Source organism: Suillus bovinus (genome assembly GCF_016758785.1).
Source record: "Suillus bovinus strain UH-Sbo-P2 chromosome Unknown EDB93scaffold_1, whole genome shotgun sequence".
Classification (NCBI taxonomy): Eukaryota; Fungi; Basidiomycota; class Agaricomycetes; order Boletales; family Suillaceae; genus Suillus; species Suillus bovinus.
Window position 1 is genome coordinate 550,463 of NW_024542057.1, and position 23,072 is coordinate 573,534.

The 23,072-nt window shown below is 43.8% G+C and overlaps 7 protein-coding genes across 7 annotated transcripts; 3 read left to right on the forward strand and 4 right to left on the reverse strand.

Moving 5' to 3' along the window:
- Positions 1-783: 783 nt before the first annotated feature.
- On the reverse strand, positions 784-4,075 carry EDB93DRAFT_1260177 (ABC transporter transmembrane region-domain-containing protein; the record flags this gene model as incomplete). Its single annotated transcript, XM_041454170.1, has 16 exons — positions 784-795; positions 847-887; positions 944-1,026; positions 1,076-1,149; positions 1,202-1,270; positions 1,358-1,486; positions 1,539-1,650; positions 1,942-2,029; positions 2,068-2,255; positions 2,407-2,455; positions 2,562-2,772; positions 2,850-2,900; positions 2,945-3,079; positions 3,235-3,444; positions 3,502-3,808; positions 3,963-4,075. 16 exons carry the CDS (start codon positions 4,073-4,075, stop codon positions 784-786), a joined length of 1,872 nt encoding a protein of 623 aa, XP_041313517.1.
- A 1,255-nt stretch (positions 4,076-5,330) lies between these two features.
- EDB93DRAFT_1099243 (uncharacterized protein) lies at positions 5,331-6,288 on the forward strand (the record flags this gene model as incomplete). Its single annotated transcript, XM_041446913.1, has 4 exons — positions 5,331-5,557; positions 5,581-5,767; positions 5,836-5,929; positions 6,194-6,288. 4 exons carry the CDS (start codon positions 5,331-5,333, stop codon positions 6,286-6,288), a joined length of 603 nt encoding a protein of 200 aa, XP_041313518.1.
- A 13-nt stretch (positions 6,289-6,301) lies between these two features.
- EDB93DRAFT_1260184 (uncharacterized protein) lies at positions 6,302-6,931 on the reverse strand (the record flags this gene model as incomplete). The annotated part of the gene is made up of 2 exons (XM_041454171.1): positions 6,302-6,774; positions 6,835-6,931. 2 exons carry the CDS (start codon positions 6,929-6,931, stop codon positions 6,302-6,304), a joined length of 570 nt encoding a protein of 189 aa, XP_041313519.1.
- A 738-nt stretch (positions 6,932-7,669) lies between these two features.
- Positions 7,670-8,068, forward strand: EDB93DRAFT_1042824 (uncharacterized protein; the record flags this gene model as incomplete). Its single annotated transcript, XM_041444583.1, has 1 exon — positions 7,670-8,068. A coding segment is annotated over one exon (399 nt), but the record flags the coding sequence as incomplete, so codon positions are not given.
- A 1,193-nt stretch (positions 8,069-9,261) lies between these two features.
- On the forward strand, positions 9,262-13,680 carry EDB93DRAFT_1244563 (uncharacterized protein; the record flags this gene model as incomplete). Its single annotated transcript, XM_041452223.1, has 11 exons — positions 9,262-9,643; positions 9,680-9,999; positions 11,030-11,256; positions 11,309-11,339; positions 11,388-11,549; positions 11,606-11,772; positions 11,830-11,935; positions 11,987-12,379; positions 12,436-12,503; positions 13,232-13,297; positions 13,356-13,680. 11 exons carry the CDS (start codon positions 9,262-9,264, stop codon positions 13,678-13,680), a joined length of 2,247 nt encoding a protein of 748 aa, XP_041313521.1.
- Positions 13,681-13,942: 262 nt separating this feature from the next.
- EDB93DRAFT_1244564 (uncharacterized protein) lies at positions 13,943-14,725 on the reverse strand (the record flags this gene model as incomplete). The annotated part of the gene is made up of 4 exons (XM_041452224.1): positions 13,943-14,020; positions 14,073-14,279; positions 14,333-14,607; positions 14,671-14,725. The coding sequence occupies 4 exons, from the start codon at positions 14,723-14,725 to the stop codon at positions 13,943-13,945; spliced, it is 615 nt and encodes a 204-aa protein (XP_041313522.1).
- A 4,707-nt stretch (positions 14,726-19,432) lies between these two features.
- EDB93DRAFT_1237070 (uncharacterized protein) lies at positions 19,433-22,369 on the reverse strand (the record flags this gene model as incomplete). Its single annotated transcript, XM_041451378.1, has 11 exons — positions 19,433-19,764; positions 19,818-19,899; positions 19,939-20,844; positions 20,866-20,937; positions 21,023-21,103; positions 21,158-21,303; positions 21,325-21,463; positions 21,520-21,542; positions 21,582-21,744; positions 21,870-21,979; positions 22,348-22,369. 11 exons carry the CDS (start codon positions 22,367-22,369, stop codon positions 19,433-19,435), a joined length of 2,076 nt encoding a protein of 691 aa, XP_041313523.1.
- Positions 22,370-23,072: the final 703 nt, after the last annotated feature.

Below are 23,072 nucleotides of genomic sequence, written 5' to 3' on the forward strand. Positions count from 1 at the left end.
CTTTGCTTGTCGACAGAAGTCGATGAGCAAAGATCGAGACTATAGGCTTATCCGCGATGAGCAGATAAGAAGATAGAATATCGACTGCTGGCTAGGCAGAAGGGATCACTCTGGTGAGAGTAGGAGGTCAAGAACCAAGTAGATTCAAGTTAGGGAATATGGTACATGGTAGCGAGTTTATATAGAGGACAGGAGACGTATTAGTGGATGATAACTCGTACTACCAGAGAGGCAATTGGTAAGGGGTATAACCATAACAGGAAGGCACGTTCGGTCGAGGTAGAACGTGCTGGATAAGAAAGTGAGTCAGAGATCGAATAAGAAGTGAAACGCGCAGGGGCACGATCGTGCAGCTGCGGATCTAAGTATAAGTCGCATGTGCGACTGCGCACCGAGTCAGAGATTAAGAAAGGAAACGGGGCAAAGGGGATGTGTCATGCATCGTATCATAGGTTACCGTCCTGACGGTAAGGGCAAGGGGACTGTCCACAGGATCAGTCAGGTGGTGGAACGGAGCATGGGTATGCTTCGTCAGCAAAAGGATCCGGCCAGATGGACTGGCTCTGCTGAAGCGACAGGTAGAGGGCGAAAGGGAATGCGAGGATGACAAGGATAACAAGGGTGAGGTCGGGGTAAGGGTATGATGCGAGGGCTGATACCAGAAGGATGAGGAGAAAAATGGTAGGGGCCCAAGCGTCTAGATGTTCTTGTAACAAATAGCTGCCGCAGCTTCGCAGGCAATCTGAGCAGAGCTTTCATGCACCGACTTGTTATTTTGATCTTTCAGAACAACGACTTGCCAGAAGGCATTTAGCACGACGGGAGCATAAAATGCAGGTCACGTACCAAACATTTAAAGCCAGTGGACACCAGAACAGGGATGCATGCTGAAAAACGATGAGATTTATAAGTGGAAGGCTCAAAATCGTGAATAAAGACGCACCCATGCCGACAAGAGCCGGCTTCCAAGCATATACAAGGACAATGATCATACCAGCAAGTATAGTTGTGATAGATTGGACAATCCTAACCAAAGTCAGTATATCATAACCTCAGGAGGACTCATAACACGCACACTCCCAGAGTTACGCCAGCGAGACCATTGATCTTTGGGGGGGCTTTGCTCAAGCTTGATGTCAGAGCGCCAGTCTGTCAAATTCTGATAAGAGTTGTGCTCGAGCTGGAGAGTTGTATGACTCACATTGTTCTTGTCATTATCAAAGTACTCACTGTCTTGCCGGAGAATGGCTTTGAAACTCATTGAACGGTGCTTGGAAATCAAGACAGTGGTAGAAGAAGAAAAGAAATAGATTTGGAACCAGTACAGCAGTCATACAGAATGGCGAAAATGAAAAACCTGGCTTGAGATAAGCACCAGCACGAACTCTAGGAAAACATGTAAACTCAACCAGAGAGCATTCCGGTCGCCTTTGTAGCGGTGGTCAGAACTTGTGGTGGCGGAAAAGCCGAGATCGCATGCCCTATACTAGCACATGTCAGGATAAATGACATCTGTTTTGTTTGACGACAGGACTTACCATTGGCAGGAGGACATGAAGGATATAGCTGGGCTGTGTAAGGTCTGTACAGACTCCCCCCCCCCAAAGTCCGCCAAACGTATGTAGGCTGATGGCAAGGATGGCAGGAGAGCTTGACAACAGGCAGGATAGGGGACAGCAGGAAGGGCAGAGGGTTGACAAGGCAATGTCAAACAAGTCCCACAAGGCCACGTGACACGTGGCAAAGTTTACTGTTGTTGAACATTGAGATTTCGTACTGTTATGACGTTTTGATCAGTCAATCACATCGTCGTGCTTTTGGATCATTTGATGTCAACGTGCGCGTCTCAATGCATGGATGCATAGGCAATCAAAATTGTCTTTTTTTCGTTATTGGACGACAATTTTCCTGGCCCAATCTTGGAAACTAGTTCTCAAACACAACATGCCCACCACCTCCAGCACTACCACCTCGTCCACCTCCTCAACTCCAGTCCCACAAACTGTGTTGTCCATGGTCAGTGTCTTGCCTTTAATACCCATGCATATTATTTATCATTTGATAGACCCCCGTAGTGGCAGTCACTCCGCACTCTACGTCCACGTTCAACCACATCACAAACTAAAATCGTGATCAGTACCGGAACCATTGCATCTGCAACTCCTTCAACTGCTAGCTCTTCAGGCTCCGTCAACACTACTGTAGTCGTAAGTGGTATCGCTGGCTGTCTCGCCGGTTTGGCTGTGTTGGGTTTCCTCATCATGTGGTGCATTGTATGTCTCATTTTTGAACATCCGTTTTGTGTTCTCAATTCAAATTCCAGCACCGCAAATGCAAGCCCAATGAAGACGGGCAGAGCACCTCAGTCTTCAAATGTCAGTCTGCCATCCTTTAATTACCGCCCACCAACCATGATCGAACATCACAATGCATCCCCTGCCCTCAATGCTCAACACTACTATCAGAATTATTACGGTGGTTATGGTCATCAAGCTGCCTACAGTGATACCTTGCATGCTCCCCCCCATGCATCCCCATGCTCAGATGGCGATGGCACATACCCCTCAAGAGGACCACAGTCACCTCACTAGGCAACCATCCAGCATGGCATACTTGTCTCATCAACCATCCGCTGCAGGATACCCCATCCCCAACGATCCTCAGGCTCACTATGTTAATCTCGATCATTCCAGCGTAACTCCATTCCAATTTGCCGATATATCCCGTCAGCTGGGCAGTGACTCGCATTCCACTATGGCTCCATCCAAAAGACTAACAATCAGTTTGATATGGCGGATCAACTCCCAGCCCATGTCACATGATCTCAAGTTACCTCAGCTTGCATTAACCGGTGCAGGTGCAGGCACCATCACCAGTTTCATACCGTAAGTCAGCCACACCTTGTACAAAGGTTGTATTTGATTATTGTTTTCAACTAGCACACCCGTGAAGCTTGCAAAATGTAAAATGCAAGAGCAGATGATCGCTCCTGGGCTGCTTTCAGCCTTGATACATGAATCCACTGCAGCAGCAGCCCTAAACTCATGCCTCGAGCCCATTTCTTGCCCTGTCCCCAGTCCTACAGCCATTCTCAGAAGGCAAGTTTCCTTGAACAGTACAGGAGTTCATTTTGTCTTGGTGCAGACCCTCCTACTGAACGTGTTAGCCACTCATAAGCGTGTTTGTAGGATAAAAAGACATACCTTGTGTACTAGCGCATCTCCAATCTACTACTTGATCAGCACCCTTCCAGAGAGACATGTCATCACCTCCAAATTCACCCCAGGCAGTGGGAATTTGAGATGCCAGCACGATGTGAGAGTCGCTGAGGGAATTAGACTCCAAAAATGTTTGGACTGCCTCAATATCTTCGGAGATGCGAAACACAACTACTTGAAGGTGTGACAAAGTGAGAACGGAAGCCACTAATTCTGGCTTAGTCCTCTGTGTATGGATATGTAAACACAAGTGCATCAGTCCATGAAGATACTCCAGACCAACTGTGGAGTTCCATAGCACCCAAGCATTGAGAATTTCAAGACATGTCACTGTACTGAAGGCCTTGAAAGTGGAAAGAGAGACAAATTGGGTGTAATGGAAAATCAAGGATATACTAAGCAATAATGATGTTAGGGGGAGGTCATTCAAGGGCCGCAGCAGAGGATTTGTTGTTTCATTGAAGTCTGATGGTGCAATCCATAATGCAAGATTGGTGGTACCACTGCACAGCGAAAGGATATCTGCAGCTGTGCTCAGAAGTACATCGCCCTCAATGCACAGTGATTGCACAGCCCCTCGAGTGAAATCACTGCAGCACTGGGACCGAATACAAAGTGATGAAAGAAAGGAGATAGCAATAGTTTCATTTGGCAGGACAATTTTTCGATAAAGCAGCCTTTCAGTCCTACAACAGTAGTACTCAGTAACTCAGCATTCAGTGCTTCGGAATTCAAGTTGCTCACCAATAATGTATCCACTGTGAAACAAACAGAAGGGAGTAAGCTTGCTGTATGCAATCAATAGCGAGAATAATAATTTCTTTCTCGAGTTCGAGGGGCAACGCTGGCACTGGCATGAGTACCAGATGATGATGGGGAAACTAGAAAATGTCTAGCCTAAAGTTCGGGTACTCGGATCTCGAATCATTGAGCCTGTCCCATTGCACAGCTGAAGTCAGGATGATTTCATTAGAATATTTTCGGCAATTACTTACAGTATGAAACTATCCTGAGTCTATTGACGGGACAGTGCCACCTGACCAGCGGGACCTCAGAACTATTGTCAAAATTATTTTCATTGCACATGTGTCCAAACCCTTGGTGTTTTGGACCAAGCAATGCAAATGCAAGTAAGTTCCGAGCATTTTAACCCTGACAATTTGATACACTGAAACCCAGGTATTTCTATTTCGAAAGTTCACGACACGCCGATTTTACACTAAACCTAATTACATGCTTGTATCTGGGGTAAAATTAAAGTCATCGTGACTGATCTCGAATACATGGCAGGTTGCAGTCCTCCACCATTGCTGACAAGAACATTTGCATTGTGTCCACCTATGCAATATTCAACATGACAAATGAGCCGTGGCATAGCAGCATAGAATCCTCTAGGAGAATTCTGCGGTTTCTGAAGGACAGATTCAGGAGTATGACTTGTGGAGTGTGGCTTAGTGTGACTCACCACACCAATGACATGGCATGGAAGCAGTACTAGTCTCAGTGTATCGGATCTTGCGCAAACATTGCTGGCAGAAGTTTTGAATGTCAGAGTTGCAGGGCCAGCAAAAATGAAGGTTCGACTAGTGGTGGACCGATATCACTGGCACCAGTAGAGGGAAAGCTTGCGACGGGGTGTCATCATTAATTACTAGTAGTGGTCATGGGATCTGACTCACATGTAAAATTATCAGCAGGTGTCACACACCAGATGCATTTAGTTGGCATTGACAGATCATTTAAGCGGCGTCAAGTACCACGGAAGGGCTGCAGACATTAGGTTGTTTCCCCACTTAGAACTAGTAGTACTCAACATTCAGCATTTGATGTTCAACCCTAGTCTAAGCCATTTTAATAACCGCACTTGCGTCGAAATTCGAAATCGAGTCCATCTTGACGCTATATCATAAGTGACATGATCGCCAGCAGGGTCTCTCGGAGCTTGACAACAAAATTTCGGGAGCCCATGCACATTGGAATGCAGGGTCAGGGAGAATCCAAGAGGAACTTCTGTATCAGAGCAGGGTTAGCCGTCTTTGTGCGAGTTTGAGATGAGGAGTGAAATGAATTTAAATATGTTACTCTCCAACTTGAAGGGGGACACAAGCAAACATGTTGTCTGACGCAGATTCTGAGACTAGTATTGACTCACGCTCCTCTGGCTTCAATGATGGAGCCGACACTATCATCTTGATGAACACTGAAAGTGCAGGCAAGGATGACCATCACTCCAGCGTTGGGGAACTCCACTCCACAAAGTCACAAGGACTCCTGCCCTGGTCCTGGTCAGCCACATGGGCAAGGTGGTCCGGTGTATTCCTGTGGGTGCTATACATATAGTGAGCATTGCAGGTTTCAAAAGCTCATATCCTGGCCAAGTAACTCACAGACTGGCTAAAACAGAACATCTAGCACCCCAAGGAAATGACCCGAAGGACCGCTGGCAGGCTTGGTTCGCCAACTTTGACTCAGACTCAGACTCGGATATCGAGATTTTGCTGGAACATCCGAGCCTAAAGCGAAAGAGGTCACAGGACAACTTCAGTGATGTAAGTATATGTAGCTGTATCTTTCAAAATTATGTGCTTACCTTTATGTGGATGCTCTGCACAATTAGGGTCGGGACGTTACCAACGGGCAGAAACAAACTCGGAAACCCATCTTGGATGAGCTCAGAAAGAGATTTGAAAAGCTAGCTATTAAAGTTGTGGGTGTGCTAGAAGCCGTGAGTAGACTCGAGGCAGCCCTTGATAGGCAAAGCGGAGTGATGGCCGAGGTTGAAGACAATGGCAAGGAATGACGCTGGGCCCTTTCATTAATGAGAGCATTAGCGGAATGAGGTGGAGATGTTCGATTTGGAGTGAGTGAATTTGAATGATTGGGAAGAAGCAGAGGCGCGATGGCTGCCTGAAAGTTTGTGAGATACCATCGTTGTAAAGTGATACAGGATTAACATACCTTGGCTCTGTGAATAGATTATAAGAAGTGCGGGATGAATAATGTGGATGATGCAGATGAATTATCTATCGCGCCAGAAGAAAAAAGGGTGAAGCTCGATGTCAACAAATGAGCGTATGACAAATTCAAAGACGCGGAGATATAGTCTCCTGATGATTTAGGTGTAGGCGGAGGGTGGGCATCGGTTGACGATGGATGGGCAAGAACTGCAAATCGTACAGGATCATCCTTCCTGTGATCGAATAGTTGATCGAATAGTTGACGACTTGCTGTAGGGTCTCTCTGATGGGAAGTGGGGGTGTTCGGGGTGGGGATGAACTACTTGTTGCATTGGAAATTGATTCAGGCTCAGTTGTGTATCTCATTGGAATGGGATCCGTGTTGAGTTTGCCCTGATGGGTCTGATGTGATGGTAGGGGGGGAGGGGTAGATATCTTGAGGTGCCGTGATAAATTTGCCTCTGGGTGGGATACAATGATGTGAGGTGCAAGAAGAGTCTTACGTGGAGATGTTGTTGCAGGAGAGTGGTGGATTAGGATTTGAAAGTTGCAGATGAGATGAAGGTGTTCGCTCAGGATGTTCACGGGGATGACTTCAACTAGATAAACAAAATAAAATTCAGTCAATGCATTACATATGAAAAAGAAATAAAACATACACAGCATTTCTTCTCTGGAAGGCAACCATGTGCTCTGCAAAATCGGTTGGCTGAGCGGGATCATGGTCCCTTGGCCTCCTTGAAGGCTTTGGCTCATCCATGACCTGTAGCAGCTCAAAAAGATAAAAGTGCTGCTACTAGCTGGAGGGTTGTGACATATAGCTCTGGGACGACTGGGAGATGTGAGTGGGCGGACGCAAGAGCAAACACTGTGGGCATACCATTCCTTGTCCTGGAAGGGACAGGAAAGATTGGTCATGGCAAGGGGCAACCGGTGTTCTACCCCTTCAAAGCTGCCGGACAGTTCTAGATTTCATCGCACATGCCAGCCTCTGTCGCCTTTTTCTGGATGCCAATTACCGAGTTCTTTCACCAGTATTCCAGCTGCCGAAGACTACCATTACGCTTGTTTTCAGGCTTTTGGAACTTCACCTGCAACCCCAGTGCACTCCTCTACACCTTCTCTTCCCACACGTTCGAGTACATACACCGCAACTCAGTTCTCAGTATCTGGTTCCACCATTCCTCCACCATCCCAGCAACGATGCTTAGCTGAGTTTGCAATGATCCTTGGTGACTTCAAACTAGCAGTCACTGTTTGGGAATCAAATGGAAAGGGGGCTCTGTGGGTATCATATTTAACAACTTATTCATGCTATCTAACATGTTCGCCATTAGGACATCCTCCCTTTGCTCATTGCTCCCTCGCCAGCCATGCAGCTCCACGTCTCTCATGCTTTGAATACCATCCACCCCCAAAGTGCTGAGCTTCTTTCACATAAACAATCACTGTACCTTGCTTTACACTGTGCAATGGGAATCGACACTCACCATCGGCGACTTTCTAGGCTTGTTACTCCCTCTCAAAGCTGTCCTTGAAGGATGGTGGTTTTGGCGCAATGTCGACGACGACCCTCAAACAGGAAGTAATCCACATCTGCGCGATACCATGCGGTCTCTACCTGATGGCTATGTGTGGAAAGAATACTCCCAGCGTGGCTGGATCCCTCTTGTCGTCGATGAGGCAGACAACTATATTGGTGTCGACCTCAACCCTGACAAGGACGGCGCAGTGGGTCAGGTAATCGTCTTTGGGCGTGAGTTTGACATGAAGATAGTGCTCTGGCATGGGGATGGACCTGGTGGGTGGGCACGGTGGCTCGCAAATTTTGTTGATGAATCAGAGAGTGGCGAGGACTTTGAGCTGGGACAGACAAGAGAGAGTGGATCAGGTTTGATCCATGGTGCTCTGTCAGTGGATGAGAAGAAGGGCAAGGTACATATTGTTACTCTTATGGTGAGTTCTACAATTCACATACTGATTATAGGTGCAGAAGAGACACGGCCTCGGTGTTTTGAAACTCGCTGACTCCAATGCGATCATTCCTATACATCAGATGACATTGTTACCTCGCGGCCGTCACAAGAGGATGCTCAAGAATTTAGCTGCAATACTGATTTTTATTACATTGTGAGTCTATATAGAACGATTCACATGCCATGGTTTTCAATAGTGTTACAGAGTTCAAGAAGAACTGAGTGTCACCTGCCAAAGATTGCTTCTATGACTTACGCATTCCCACAACTTCCTGCAAGACCTTTGCCAGCAATTCCTCTTCACACAACACATAATTCCTTCCAGTCCTCCTATGTTTCTCGAGGGGAAGTTCAATGACAGGTACTGATGTTGCTCGCCTCTTATTCATGTCATGGCCGACGTCGTGTGGACTCAGAGTCTGCATGTGCCAGTGGCAGTGAGTGCATCAGTCAAAAATTGGGCTGCACACTCACATCATGATTGTCATCTTCGGGACCACCATCTTCGCCTGTTGGAGGTTGTTGGAACTTTTTGAGCACATTCAGGTACCTATGGCATTTACAAGAATACACATGAGGCCCAGGCCCGTAGTCACAACCTGAATTCATTGTACATCCCAAGAGACATTTGGGAGTAGACTCCCTTGAGTGATTCTCGAAGTCGTTGGAGCGGGAGTCGTAGTCAAGGGATGACATGTTTATTGCTTAGTGCTCCATCAAAATGTAAGGCTTAAGTTAGCCATGTCATATTTTCAGAACTTAACCTACCTGCATTTCATTACATTATTATTTACATAAATTCTTTGACCTTGCATTGTAATCTACCAGGTTCAAAACTTCTGATGGATCTTGCAAATGAGTTTGTCGGGGTCTAAAATACCCCACTTCAAAGTCTCTATCACATCCACGGTGCATCTATAGTATGAAGAGGCCATGAAACTCATTCGTATCCTCATACTTATCATCATTTTCATTAGCATGAACCTCAAATGCGGAGGGGATTGCAGCCGAATGTTCTCAGCGCCTAGAAGCCTGACTCGTCACTGTCAGACCTGCAAACACTGGCAGAATCAACTGACTCTACAATCACAACATTTCAAACACATATCTATGTCCCTACAAGATTCGCAACCTCCTGCAAAGAAGATGAAATTTGCACCTGAATGCCAGCCCACCCCTGCCCCAGAACCCCCACCCATGCCTACAAACACTGTGACACCTGACCCCCCCAATATTTCTGCATCTCCACCCAGCATCAATGATTTGGCAATGGCCTCGTCTAGCGCCTCTGCACTTGACATTGTACAGGAGGAGCAGCCAGAGAATCAAGCTGATCATCCCTCTCGAACGCATCGCCTACCCTTATGGTTCAGGGACAAACTTCCTGTCCTGCCACCTGCCATTCCAGCACCAGCTTCGACGACTGTTGTGCACCGGGTGATTCTTCATGTATTCGATTCCTTTCACACATCTCTCAATCAATTTGGAATTGGTCAGGAGTATCGTCACTGACTGTCATATGACCCAGATGCTTTTGTCTCCGTTGAGCAGCTATCCAATATCATGTCCGATTTCCCTTCCCTTGATGAACAGGATTCGGCTGATCATTCCAGGAGCCCAGAAGTTTTTTCGCAGTCACCCCCTTGGCCATGGAGAAGTATGAGTATCTGGTGCTTGATGTCTTGGAAGATGACCAGTAATAGTGGTCTTACATCTGAATCTCAGTTAACTTGTCTTGTTCGCGAAGTGCTGAAGGCAAAGGATTTCAGTCTCGATGATGTACCCGATGATTTCAATGCTCACACCAAAATGAGGTGCTTTGACGCCTCTGAAGCAAGGATGCCAATGGTATGTTTCAAAGAGATAGCTGGAGGGAATCAGTAGCGGAAATACTAGTACCAACTAGGGAGAGACATGCAGATGGCAACAGGCAACTATTTACCATCCCAGGTTTCCATTACCGGCCACTCGTCGCTGTTATTCGTGCAGCCTTCTCAGAGGCATCATCACGCTGGTTTCACCTCACTCTGTTCAAATGATTTTGGAAATTGCCATTAACTGGACGAGAGCAACACGTATATGATGAGCTTTATACTTCAGATGCCTGGAATAAGGCCTATGACAAGCTGCAGAAGCAAAAAAGGGACAATGGGTGTCAGTTGGAGCGGGTAATCACTGGACTCATGTTCGGGTCCGATGCAATGCACTTGGCTCAGTGTCACGAGTACCTTTAACAAACCATTATTCTTTCCTGAATCTTCCTAAACGCCAATACACAACACCTAAGTCTAACCCTAACCCTACCCTGAAAGCATCTATCATTCCCGAAATACCTTTAGCGCCCACAACACGTGTCTTCGATGTGACTGATGAAGAAGATGAGTTCTTTGATTGTGAATAGATTAGATTAGATACGATAAGATAAGATACGGACACGTGATGCTTCTTTAATATTCTATGATGTTCTATGGTACGATTCCCTTTCTCTTTTTATGATTGGCTAGTAGTTGTAACTCAGTTTCAATCTCCGTCTCAATAGTTGTATATAGGTAGCATGTCTTGGTCGATAGTTCTTTAGTTCAAACCTCTTGTATCTACATTGTAGCAATCCAAGACGTACTTGCTCCTCCTCATCTTTGTCCGATAACCTTTGTTTGAGTCCTAGTCTCTGCCCAGCGTTAATTCGTTATTGGGTTGTGACACTCAGTTTGGCAACACTTCTGCATGGCCAGTCTATCTTTTTTTTGGAAACCAATCGAAATACATCCATGCCTGTCTGACCACCAATGCCTGTCACCCTATCACATTTATTCCTTCTGTAAGTTTACATCATTCCCATCAGACAATCAGCAAGTACCCTAACACAATTTGTCTCTAGCTACCAGAATCTATTGTAGGTTTCATCGGCAAGTATGTCAAGACGAAGAGCATCAGCGACATCCTCACACATTGCAAACGGGAATTGTTCCATGCGCTTTGGCGCATGCTATTAGATGATGAGTTCCTAGATGCGTATAGGAATGGGATTGTGATCAAATGCCACAATGGCATGTCTCAACGAGTCTTTCCGAGGATTTTTACTTATTCAGCAGATTACCCAGAGAAGTGAGCTAATTTACTGCATTGACTTTCACACTAACCAACAACATTCAAATAGAGTCCTTATTGCTACTATTCGCAACAAAGGAGTTTGCCCATGTCCCCGGTGTTTTATGCCGAAATCACGCTTTGATCAGCTTGGCCTCAAAGCTGACATATCAGCACGCATCAAGAGTGTGCGCTTATACCTCAGAGATAAGGTCTTTGCAGCATGTGAGGCTTTATACAAACTTGGTGCTCCGGTCAAAGGTGCTGCAGCCAAGTGTCTTCTGAAGGCGTTCTTATTGGTGCCAACCTTGGTAAGCACATTTAGCTGCAGACCTTTTTGAATAACTCAAGCATATTTTGCATTTAGAATACCTTCAATGAGCGACTTGGAAATCTAGGCCTTGATTTCTTTCCTATGCTTGTGGTTGATCTCCTTCATGAATTTGAGCTTGGAGTGTTCAAATATGTCTTCAAGCATCTTATGAGGCTTCTATATGCCATCAATCATGAATCAGTTGCTTTACTGAATGAACGGTACACATTCATTAGCACGGCAGCCTCAACTGATGCTGACGATCCTTTGATGTTAAGTTTTCACTCAATTTTGTCATTTGGAAAGGGTGCCATTCGATGTTTCCCTTCAAACATATCCAATGTAAAACAAAGAGCTGCGCGACATTTCGAGGATGTCTTACAGGTAAGTTTGATCCTTGCTGCAGTGTTGTTCTTGAATCTGGTTGTAATCCAGTGTGCGATCCCTGCATTCAAGGGTCTATTCCTGGGCTCACACGATGAAGTTGTCCGTATTCTCCTCCTTCGTCTGGCTGAATGGCACGCTCTTGCAAAGCTTCAAATTCACACAGACGACTCCCTTGATCTACTCAGTCGAGCTACTAGATGTCTAGGACAGCAGCTTCGAAAATTTCGGGATTCCACATGCTCAGCGTTTCGGACTATGGAACTCCCCTGGGAAATTGCTGCCCATCAGAAGAAGAGTTCCAATTCAGCAGGTGCAGGAACAGGTCCATCTGGAGCGCGTCCCAAGGCTTTCAATATTCAAACTTACAAGTTACACACGCTCGGTGACTATGTAAGCTCTATCAAAATGTTTGGAACCACTGACTCATACACTACCCAAATAGTATGTATGCACCTTCATTGAGTGGCAAGTAAACAGCTTAACCTTTGAGTTTCCAGGGAGAGCTCACACATAGGCTTTTGAAAAGGTTCTACCAGAGTACAAATAAACAAGACCCTTTGAAACAGTTAGCAAAGCAAGAATGGAGGCACACTCGTATCAGACGTCTGCAACAATCCAGCAATACTAAAGATAATCAACCTGCCGGAAGCCTACTACTGCTGGAAGCTCACCATTGTTTATCAAGTTATCCTGGGTATCATCATCAATTTAGCTTGTTTTCTTCGAAGAGCATCAAGGTGACCCAGCTGTCGTGGTAAGATATGTTTTTGTATGACTGTTTTGACACATTCAATAATGTTACCTGATAGAACTTCATACCAAAAATTAAAGATCATATTCTTTCTCGCTTGCTAGGTTTAGAGTATGACGGCAACAAATGAGATTTCATGGATGTCGAGCGAAATGATGTGTGCTTCGTCAACAATCTGAACAGTGTTTTCCAACCTAAGCGCTTCCAAATCAACTACACAACGTACAACATCCGTAGGGATCAAGACATGCTCAAACCTGGAAATGGCTCTACAGTGATGATGTTGTCGAGAGAAAGCAGTGCAAGCACTCACTTTTTTTGGTATGCATAGGTGTTTCACCTCAGTACATGGAGGTCTTGTGGGTGCGATGGTTTGGTGTTGTGCCACAGTACTGCTGGGGCTTCTGAGAAGGCCGCCTCCCAAAGATTGGGTTCATTTCCAACTCACCCGCTGCCTTTGGGCTTCTTGACCCTTTGCTAGTGATCAGGGCATGCCACCTTATCCCTGCTTTCGCTGATCATCGTACAAATGACCTTCTCAGGCATGGTCCCTCCGCTGCAAGACTGCCTGGAGAGGTCAATGACTGGGCTTCGTTTTATGTTAACATGTGAGATTTAGCTCGTCTCATACTCACATCACCGTAACTCATGCAGTTTTGCCAATAGAGACATGTTTTGCCATTTCGCAGGCATAGGTGTTGGTCATCAAGTTCAATATGACTCATTGAATATCATCCAACCTAACCACACAGTAGGGGGTGGAAGTACTAGTGTTGGTCACAAAGACGTTTCGGATGACGAGGACCCTGAAGCCCATGCCAATGTTGACTTCAGAGAAGAAAGCTGGCAATGCGATAGAGATGTAGATGATGATGTCAGTGAGGATGATGCAGACAAAGATGAGGATATTTCCGACGATTGCGACAGTGATGTAGATGGTTCAGACTTTGGCAGCAACTCTGAGGATGAGGGGTCTGCATTCAAATTTTAATAGTGAAGAACCTTTTTGTAGTGAACATTAATAAATAAATGTGCGACACACAACATCGAAAGTGCGATATAGACGATCCTCCTCTTCAACAACTCTCTTCTCGCCATGGTTCAAAGTTTCTCGATGCACCGTGACTGACCTTCAAAGGGTCAATGATAATACTCCGTCCAAGATTGGCACAGTAACCCTTGTATCGCATACCACCGGCGATGAGGAAGATGCCTTTATGTGTGATGGTGTCCGAGGATGACTTTGCAGTCGATCACAAATCATAACCAGTGGTTGTTGACCGCAACTGAATGATAGGAGAGTAGTAAAACTCTGTCAGTGCCCAATCAACCTGGAACGACCAATGAGATGTATGAGCAAGTCTGGAAGAGCAGCTGACACACATCATTGAGGCCCCGCCCTTTACTCCATGCTTTCATATCAGGCCCTTTGGCAACTTCACCTTCACCCGACCCAAGGCGCACCTCTATCTGAGTGGCAAATTGTTCATGAGTTATCTTGGCTTCCTTGTCCAATATCATCTCCAGTTTTAGAATGATGTGGTGAACAAGCAAAGTGGAAGTAAGATTTGCCGCCGTATGGATGCATTTCTGCGCTGTGCATTAGAAGACCGTTGACTCCCAGATGCAATGTGTGAACACACCATTTCTTCTTTGTCCTTGACAGCCATGAATGCAGACAACGCAGGGGCCATATCGACCAGTTCAGGTTTCTTGTCAGCTTTTGAGACGCCCTGCTCCCACTCTGTCATCAGTTTCCCTGTGCATGCTTCCTTCATCAAGCTCCCGAAGTGTTTGACAGACGTGTAAGCCTCCACGAATTTTGGCAATGCATCACTAGGTGGTTCCTTCACCTTTGCCTGCACGAGTATCTCGACTAGAACAGGAGGATTCCCTTTTATTTGGTGCAAGAACTTGGCTATAAACCCACGGCTGCATTGAAAATGTCAGACATTCGCATTTCAGACAATATGATACATACCTTTGCTAGCCGAGCATAATATCAGGAGCTTACCCTTCTGGAAGAGGAGCAGCATGGAGGGTGTGACCAGGAAACCTAATGAGAAATAAGTCGCACAAGGCCATGTGACACGTGGCAAAGCCCGCTATGTTGAGGGTTGTTTGCTGTTGTTGATAAATTGTAATCACCTTGTAACTTCCACCCGGGCCATGAATCGTGTTGGAGACTGAACCATCAAGCAAGTAGAATGGCTCGATGACCAGACCAAATTATATCTAGTGTCTGTTCAAGACGATGATCTCTCATTCTTCTCTACTGTGTGCGAACAGTTCTTATCCTTGTGGCCTGTCCGGGAGACGTTATGGCCTTCAAAGCCCGAGTATCAGTACCTTGCAAAGCCTGAGTTATGTTGTGTGTACAGAGGAGAGAATCTTTTGAAGTCGGTACATTTTATTCGTTCGATTTTCGTATTCGCCCATCCATCATTAACATTGCTCAATTTTAGCGCATCAGAGCGTTCTTCGAGGATCGGCACCCACAAGCAGGGGCAGGTGTACTCACCGCGCGCATTGGAGTGTGGTCTAATGACCAGTGGGAATGGCTTAAGGCCCACATCTCACTATACCTCACTGCTCGTCGCAACAACAAACTTCATATCTTCCGGCCATCTTTGTTTGAGAACTTTTTTAGAGTGTGGCCCGTTCATCAGTTCTTATGGCCTATGAAGCCCGCCTGGCAGATCCTGATGAGGGCAGAACAACGCTGTGTTTCCGATGGAGAGAGAGAATTTGCACTTGTAAGTTTGGTTTATTCAATACGATTCATATTCTGATTATTCAAAAAGTGTATCATTCTTTTCTTTGATCATTTGTTCACTCTGTACTTTAACTAAAACGTGATTCTGCATAATGTGTGTGGCGCAATTCACAGGTGTCTGTAACAGCTCCCAAAACTACTAGAGTGGCAAGACTCCTCTAAATCATTACATTCCATTATATCTCCTACCCAATAGATGCAACTGGACTTTATTATTAATAGCATACTAGCTCTTGGCATCACAGCTGGAAAGCTGGAAGGCAAGAGTGTTAAAGAATATCTCTGGCTTTTTCCACAAGCTCTTGCTTGATTATTTTTATTTTACCTTGGAGTTATTTAGCTGGTTATGTAAATGCTTCTCAAGGACCTTGGATATGACATCACATACTAAGATATTCACATCTTTGTCTGAGCACTTTTATTGCACTAGGGAAACCAAGATCTCCCTCAATTCTGGAATGAAAATAATGTCAATAAGGCCCTTTAGTAGGCCACTACATTACTTTAAATTTAGCTGACTTGCACTATACTGTGATACATTATTACTGCAGTATTTTACCATCACTTTCCAGAGCTTTTAGGAGGCTCAACTGAAACTTCCATGATGAACAGAAAAGCTAGCATACTCAGCAAACTGGAGATATACACTGTGGAGTTTACTCTGCCCCAGCTGCCCTGGAAATAACACATGAAAGGGCAAAGTACTATGTCACTATCAGCCAAGTACTATAGGCTATTTATAAACTCAATATTGCTGATGAAAACTAGCAGGATAATACAACTAGGTTTCTGTTATTTCCAACCTGTATACACTACCACTATAAATTTTCCATTATTCAATAGACCATAATGCAACAATATATTTTATATGACAATACTTCTTAGATCAAGACTGCTACTCAGGCTGTCCTAGAGGATACTTTTTATATTAAGAGTTATATTGTATTAAGAGATGTTATGTATTGACTGCCCAAACTGACTTATTTTTAGGTGTCTGCTTCTAACATCGGCAATACTTGATACTGCATTAGTTTAAATATTGAGCACTGTTCTATTTGGATCAAATTTATTAAAGACCTCTATTATACTATCTTTGGATAGGTATCTATCTGCTAATATAGCTTGTGGTGTAGCTTTTGTAATTGCAGAAATCACTACTTTCTCAGGCAATCTAATGCTGGCTTGAGATTATTTTAGTTATTGAAGAGTAGGCTGATGACACATTCCAGTCTGTATGATCGGCTCAGCCCTTTAGATCAATCCATCTCAAAAGGCTTCACACTCCAGCAGAGAAGATCATATATCAACTCAAAACATCTAATATGAAAGGATGGATTAAGCTAAATACTAATGTTCATGTTGTTCAACTTACATGCCCTGGGACAAAATAATCTTGGGCTATATGTGGCCTAGAATCCATGAGAAAAGATGCAGATGCAGATAATAGTGTGGAATATGTAGAGAGACCCACTACTGAGAGCAGGTGAAGTTATAATTATAATTAGTGAGTGCTAGTCTGGAATCAGTATGGCTTTCAAGACTTCCAAACAGAGCAAGGTAGAGTAAGGAGCTTCCATATTTAGAGTTTTTAATAGAGTTAAGAAATAGTGTTTTGTAATTTGTCTCAAATGAATGGAGAATGATTTGTTAAAACAACTCATTTCTATGCTTAGGCTAAAGATTAGTACAGACCTAGATCTTATATTACTGTATGTATGAAGGTCCCATACCTCTGAATTCTATTAGAAACCTAGTCTATTGCTTTGCCTCCTTGAATCTTAAAATAAATATTATTCATTGTCATTTTATTTTATCAATCTAGTTTGTTAATAATGCCTATGAGAGCTCTCCAGATATGCAGGGATTCATTTCCAAAGTGCTAACTAAGCACTGCATTATCAGTGGCTTGGATGACCAAGGAGCTATTACCACTGAGGTTCTGTAGGTATAGTTTTAGCCTATTTCCTTGCCTACTTTAAAGATGGTATCCCACATTAATCACTCTGCCATTATACCTTAATTTTTTAAATTATTGCTAAATACCCTAGTCAATTTAAGTTATCAGCAAGGATTTAATAAGTTTGAGAAGACTACTTACAAGCACAAAAGAGCAGCTAAGCAAAAGAGAAAACAGTGAGCATGTGAAAAAGCTGTTAAGCAAGTGAGCATTTGTCTTCTTTTTACTCTGAGTCATCTTAATGGCTCACATGTTTTATCATCAGAAACCTGTTGATTCTAAATGCTCATCTACAATGCTGAGCATGACACCATCAAGTGTCATGCATTCAACAAGGTAAGTAATTTTTTGTTCTATTTGCAAGTTGTAGCTAAGCTTTATCCTTATCTCACAAAAAGTCTATTCTAATGCAGACATACCATCTGACCAGCACCTTATTTTTGCCAGCAAGCCACCTGCCTGCCCTCTACCTTATTTCCTAGACTTTCTACAACCTTTCTTAAAGGCTGACTCTGTCCATTTCAATTCAGCTAGTTCAAGGGTGTTGACGCTCTTGTGTGCTATCTCGAAGATGACCGTACTCTCAGCAGCTTACAACATCCAGAAGTAGTCCACTCTTCGCGGAGTCTTGAGTCTTTTAAAGTAGTCCATTCTTCACTAGGTTTTTGCATCTTTTGTTTCCTTCAATATTCTACCTACACCTGGTTTTGTTCTTGCTGAGAGTTAGTTTTTTTTAAAAAAAAAGAATTCATGCATGCTGCAATTTGAAATATGATGTGTTGGAGCATTTAAATCTTATGAATGTGGCGAACATTAGTTCTGTAAAGTATGACTTTTCACTACATACAACATGCCATGAATATCCTAAGTCTTTCAATACCTGACTTTATGCTGATGGATGCCAAGCACAATCCAATTGTTCTTAAGCTACTTTAGCTGAGAGTTCAAAGTATTTATCCAACATCTAAGTAAGTTTCCAAAAGGTTTCAAAAGTTACTTTGAGTACCACTAGTAATTAGAATATCCCTGACTTCCCACAAAGTGGGAGGAGGATTTTGTTGGATCCAAATCCCCAGGCACCTATACCTCAGTGTTTGAGAATTGTTTTTGAAAAAACTGTACAGTTGATGATCAATCAATGATCCTAGATGAATGATGATTTCATACACATGAACAAGTTGTCTGTCAATATACTAATATTATACTTCATCATCATAAACAAACTCTCAGAGGTCTGTCATCTCTATAGCTAAACTTGTGTGTATGTCTTTTTGGTTTCTTTGTGTGCTTGTTTTATTGACAATATTTAGAATGTCTGTGTTTATCTCAAAATACCCCAGTGCAGCGCCTCGCGTATTTGATGCTAAATATTGCCCACCTCACAACATTCTTCATGATATACTATCATATCCTCTGTTTTACAATGCTCTGTATTATCCACAATATCATAAACCTATTCATACAACTGCCTACAAATTTGCTGTTGGTTACAGTTATTGCTCATCTCCCAAGATTATGTGGCACTTTACTTGCTGCTCAGTTTCAGAACTTGTACTGACATTCAGACATGTATTTGTCGATTGGCACCATGCTATTACACACTCTACAACAAGGTCTCTCATCAAAAAACATATCATGCACTTACTAATTATGCCCAGCAGTGCGCACTATACCTATTTCTTACTGGAGAAAGTGTTTTGGGTGATGTTTATCTCACGTATTTTCTGTCCTTGAGTTGTTACTTACTTTCAGATAAGGCTGTTTTCTGTCAGATTCTTGCTCATGAGTTTGGCATGCTAGTTACTGAATGTTTGTTGCAGAAAATTGTCTCGCATGCTGTCAAGGACATATCAGCCAATCTTGAATGCAAACAGAATGCCATCAGGGAAAACCTCTTTACAAAACTGCTTCAAAAAAGAGGGAATTTCAGGTAATTCACTAAACTACATGTATTTACAAAGTATTTCAACAATTTCATCATACTCCTCAGACAATAGTTAAATAAGTGTGTCAGTCACTGAATGAGTTTACAAAGAAGCTGGAACAGAGCTCCAGAATGGTACTGCTTGTCCATTCACGAGGTACTACTGTGCTGAAATTTGGAAAAAGATGAACACTCCTGCAGATGTCTGATATGTCAATAATACTTGCAAGACACTCTCCATGACACATCAAATGGCTGATTTTGTACAGCCCATGGTGTGATTCAGGTTGCCAGAAAGGCATGAACCATTCCACATAAGCAAGGTGGGTGGGTGGTTTTACAGGTCCAGTGGGGAATAACACATTCATAGCTTGACTTGTTAGCGTGAAGATGACACGAACTTGTGCAACACTGTATCCTTTCAGGAATCAAGTCAGATTAATGGCCCTGTTCACACAAACACAAACACACCATCCACACCCATTATCCCACCATCCCCTTTGTTGACCAAAACAGTATCAAAGCGTGCAGGGATTGTGTGCCCTCTCTTGTCCTTTCATGATGGTTGAGAATGCACAGAATATACAGTTACACTCGAGTCCCAGAACCCACAAGCATCAATTGCATGAAATTTGATCCTGTGGAAGGTAGCCACAGTGTCAAAGGGAAGAATGATATGAGCGGCCTCTCGTTCCAGTTGTGCCATGGATAAACCAGGTTGATTTCTGCCAACCATGTAACGAGCCAATGCTGCTGTAAAAAAAGTGGCACCATAGTCCTGTACAATGCAATCTAATGAAACATGTTTGACAGTCGGGTGTTTTGTCATCTTGATTGCCCAACGATAATCCATGTCTGGTGGTGACCTTTCTTGCAAGGCAAGATCACCAACAAGACGCCACTGAACGAAGTTATCATGCCACAACATCTTCTCATGTCTTTCGAGCCAGAGAGTCATTTGACTATACTCGTCCTTATGGTTTGTAGCCCTGTAAGCATCTTTCGTGAGGTCAATGTGTAAATGTTCGGTGTACTCAGTGTTGTAGTTGTCAGTTGTGCCATACATTTTGATCATATGTACATAGTGATGGAAGGAGTGAAGTTTCGGGAGGTTGAAATTTGATCGGATCCCAAGATCAAGGAAGATGTCCTTGTTATCGTGAAAGCACGTCAAGGCATTGTCAAGCAGTACTAGAGTTTGATCTGTGTGAGAAGGGTATTGTGCGAGGTAAAGGAAATCAAGGATGGCACAAATGGCACGAGTAAGGCAAGCATTATTGAGATTTTCAGGCAACTGTATGTCAATGACAATACCGAGCAGGAAGCGACAGATTTGGTTATGCTCTGTTCCACTAATGTGCGAGAGTTTACTGATTCCTTTCAGAAACAAGCAGATGTTGTGGTTTGGGGGAAGCCTATGACAACAAGCATCAATCTCAGCTTCACTACATGTCTCCTTGATCCACTTGATGAGGTGCTTTATGATACCCTGGTAGAGCTGATGCAACACATCCAGTACGATGGATTGGAATATGTTAGCGTGCAGGAGATCCAGCCAGAATGGTTTGAAGATGGGCTTAATGCCACACTCCTGTCATGCTCGTCTCCACAGGTCATAATCCTCATCAATGAGGGACAATGTGGCGAGAATTGCATTGAGGTCTCAGCAGGTTTACAGAAAAATCTGGACTTCCCAACTCCTTGTGCAGAACATCACACTTTGGGCACTCTCCTGACTTTATCCCTGTAGTCAACAGCTGTTCAGGGTAATCCGTGGAATAACAAGCAACAATTGGATGCCCTCAATGCACAACACCATCCTTGCCAGGGACTTTCAGAGGCTCCAGAATGTGACGCAAACAAGCGTGAAACAAATTAGTTGCTGTTCGACGCCTAGCAGCCTTGTTTGTGATATGATTGAGTTTTGAGGTTGGTAGATAGGCAAGCAGGATCCACGCTCATCGAGATGGCTTTTGACAGATCTCCTTTGGAATATTGCCTATTGTCATGTAGACAGGATAGGCAGATTTGTTTCTAAACATGGTGACCTGCATCTTGTTGGATGAAAGGATGATGGGTATGACTGTGGCTCCAGGTTTCTTGGTTTTGAGTTCTTTCTAAATGAGGTTGTGATAAGTTCAATATGACTTGAACAGATTGTCAGACAACTTACCTGAGTAGACCACCACCACTTGCCTGTATGAATATTGTGATACATTCAGATAGTCTTGTCACTATCAGCATAATGGTGTTCAGGAGCATAGTTGAGATGGTGCGAGAATTCGGGATCTGAATAAAGAGCTTTGACACACTCCATGATGTCGCGTGAGTAAACATCAAATGCCTCATCAGCAACAATAATTTCTTCATGTTTGAAATATAGTCGTCTACATGATAACTGTCAGTCAATAATTTGATTGAGTTCACTGGGTGTTCTGGTATGAAAGGCCCAAGGCATCATGAAGCTATATAAATGTTGTTGTAAATGTTGGCCAGCATCATGACTCAATTGAAAAAGCTTACACCATTGATTGCGAGAAGCTCTGAAAAAGCAGTTGAGCCAGAACCACGAAGTTTTGCCCACTTTGTGACCTCATAATCTATGCGAGATGCAAAGGGGGCCCAAACATTTTCTGCACTTTGCAGTACATTCTTATAAGACTCAAAAGCTGTAGTGGAGGAGTGGTGCACTGGAGCACCTGCGTGGCACTGTGGAAATTCCTCAACAGTCACCCACAGTAACTGGACTACAATCTGTACCTGCAGCCAAGTTGGCACAGAAGACTCAGACACCTGCAGAAAAGCTAGATCACAACAACAGTTAGTTGTAGAACTTAGACAGATATAAAACCCTGAGATACTCAACAGCGGACCATGGTCAAGGAGCAGATGAAGAGTTCTGTCCTGCTCAAAGTCAAGTTCATAAGAAATCAGCACGCTCTTCAAATTCCTGCAAGTCGAAGTTAGCCACGATGTCAATTGAAGATAGTGACACTGTCACTGAATATGGCGACAGTGACCATGCCTCTGAAAAATCAGACAACAATATGGAGGTTCCTAAAGATGATGATTTTGAGTTGCTCTCCAAGGAGGATCTCCTTAAAGAGGTTCTTAACCCCATTGATGTGGCAGTGAGAAAATGAAATTGACCTTCTGACAAAGATTCCCCATTTTGTGCCTCCTCACACAGCTAGAGCTGCTAGAACGCATTCACGAACCAGTGGTGATGTATCTGAACGGTTGTCGATGGCCTCTGGCACTACTGCCGGTGTTCCTCAGGTTGATGTTGCTGCTGACTCAGACTCATTGGAGACGCAGTTTGCTGACAAAGCTTCTGATGGTCATGATGGTCATTCCAAGTCTTATTACCATGAAGCTTCATCAACAGTCACCAAACACCAGCCAGACAAGAAGAACAACAAGAACTTGAGGTAACGTGTTCTACTACACACTCTCATCATTCTGTCTCACATCACACTTTGTAGAGACCTAAATTTGTAGAGCCAAAAATGGAGGCGCTGCCAGCAGATGTTACTCATGAGTCAGCTTCCGAGTCAGATGATAAAGAGTCTGATTATTCCTTTACATGGCTCATATTTACAGAACTAGTCTACTCAGCAGATGGCACTATCAACCTCAAGTCTCAAAACACTAGGATACAGAATGTGTTGAAGACCGCCATACTTGAACTTAAGAAAGCCTCTCTCTTTGACAATGTATTCCCCA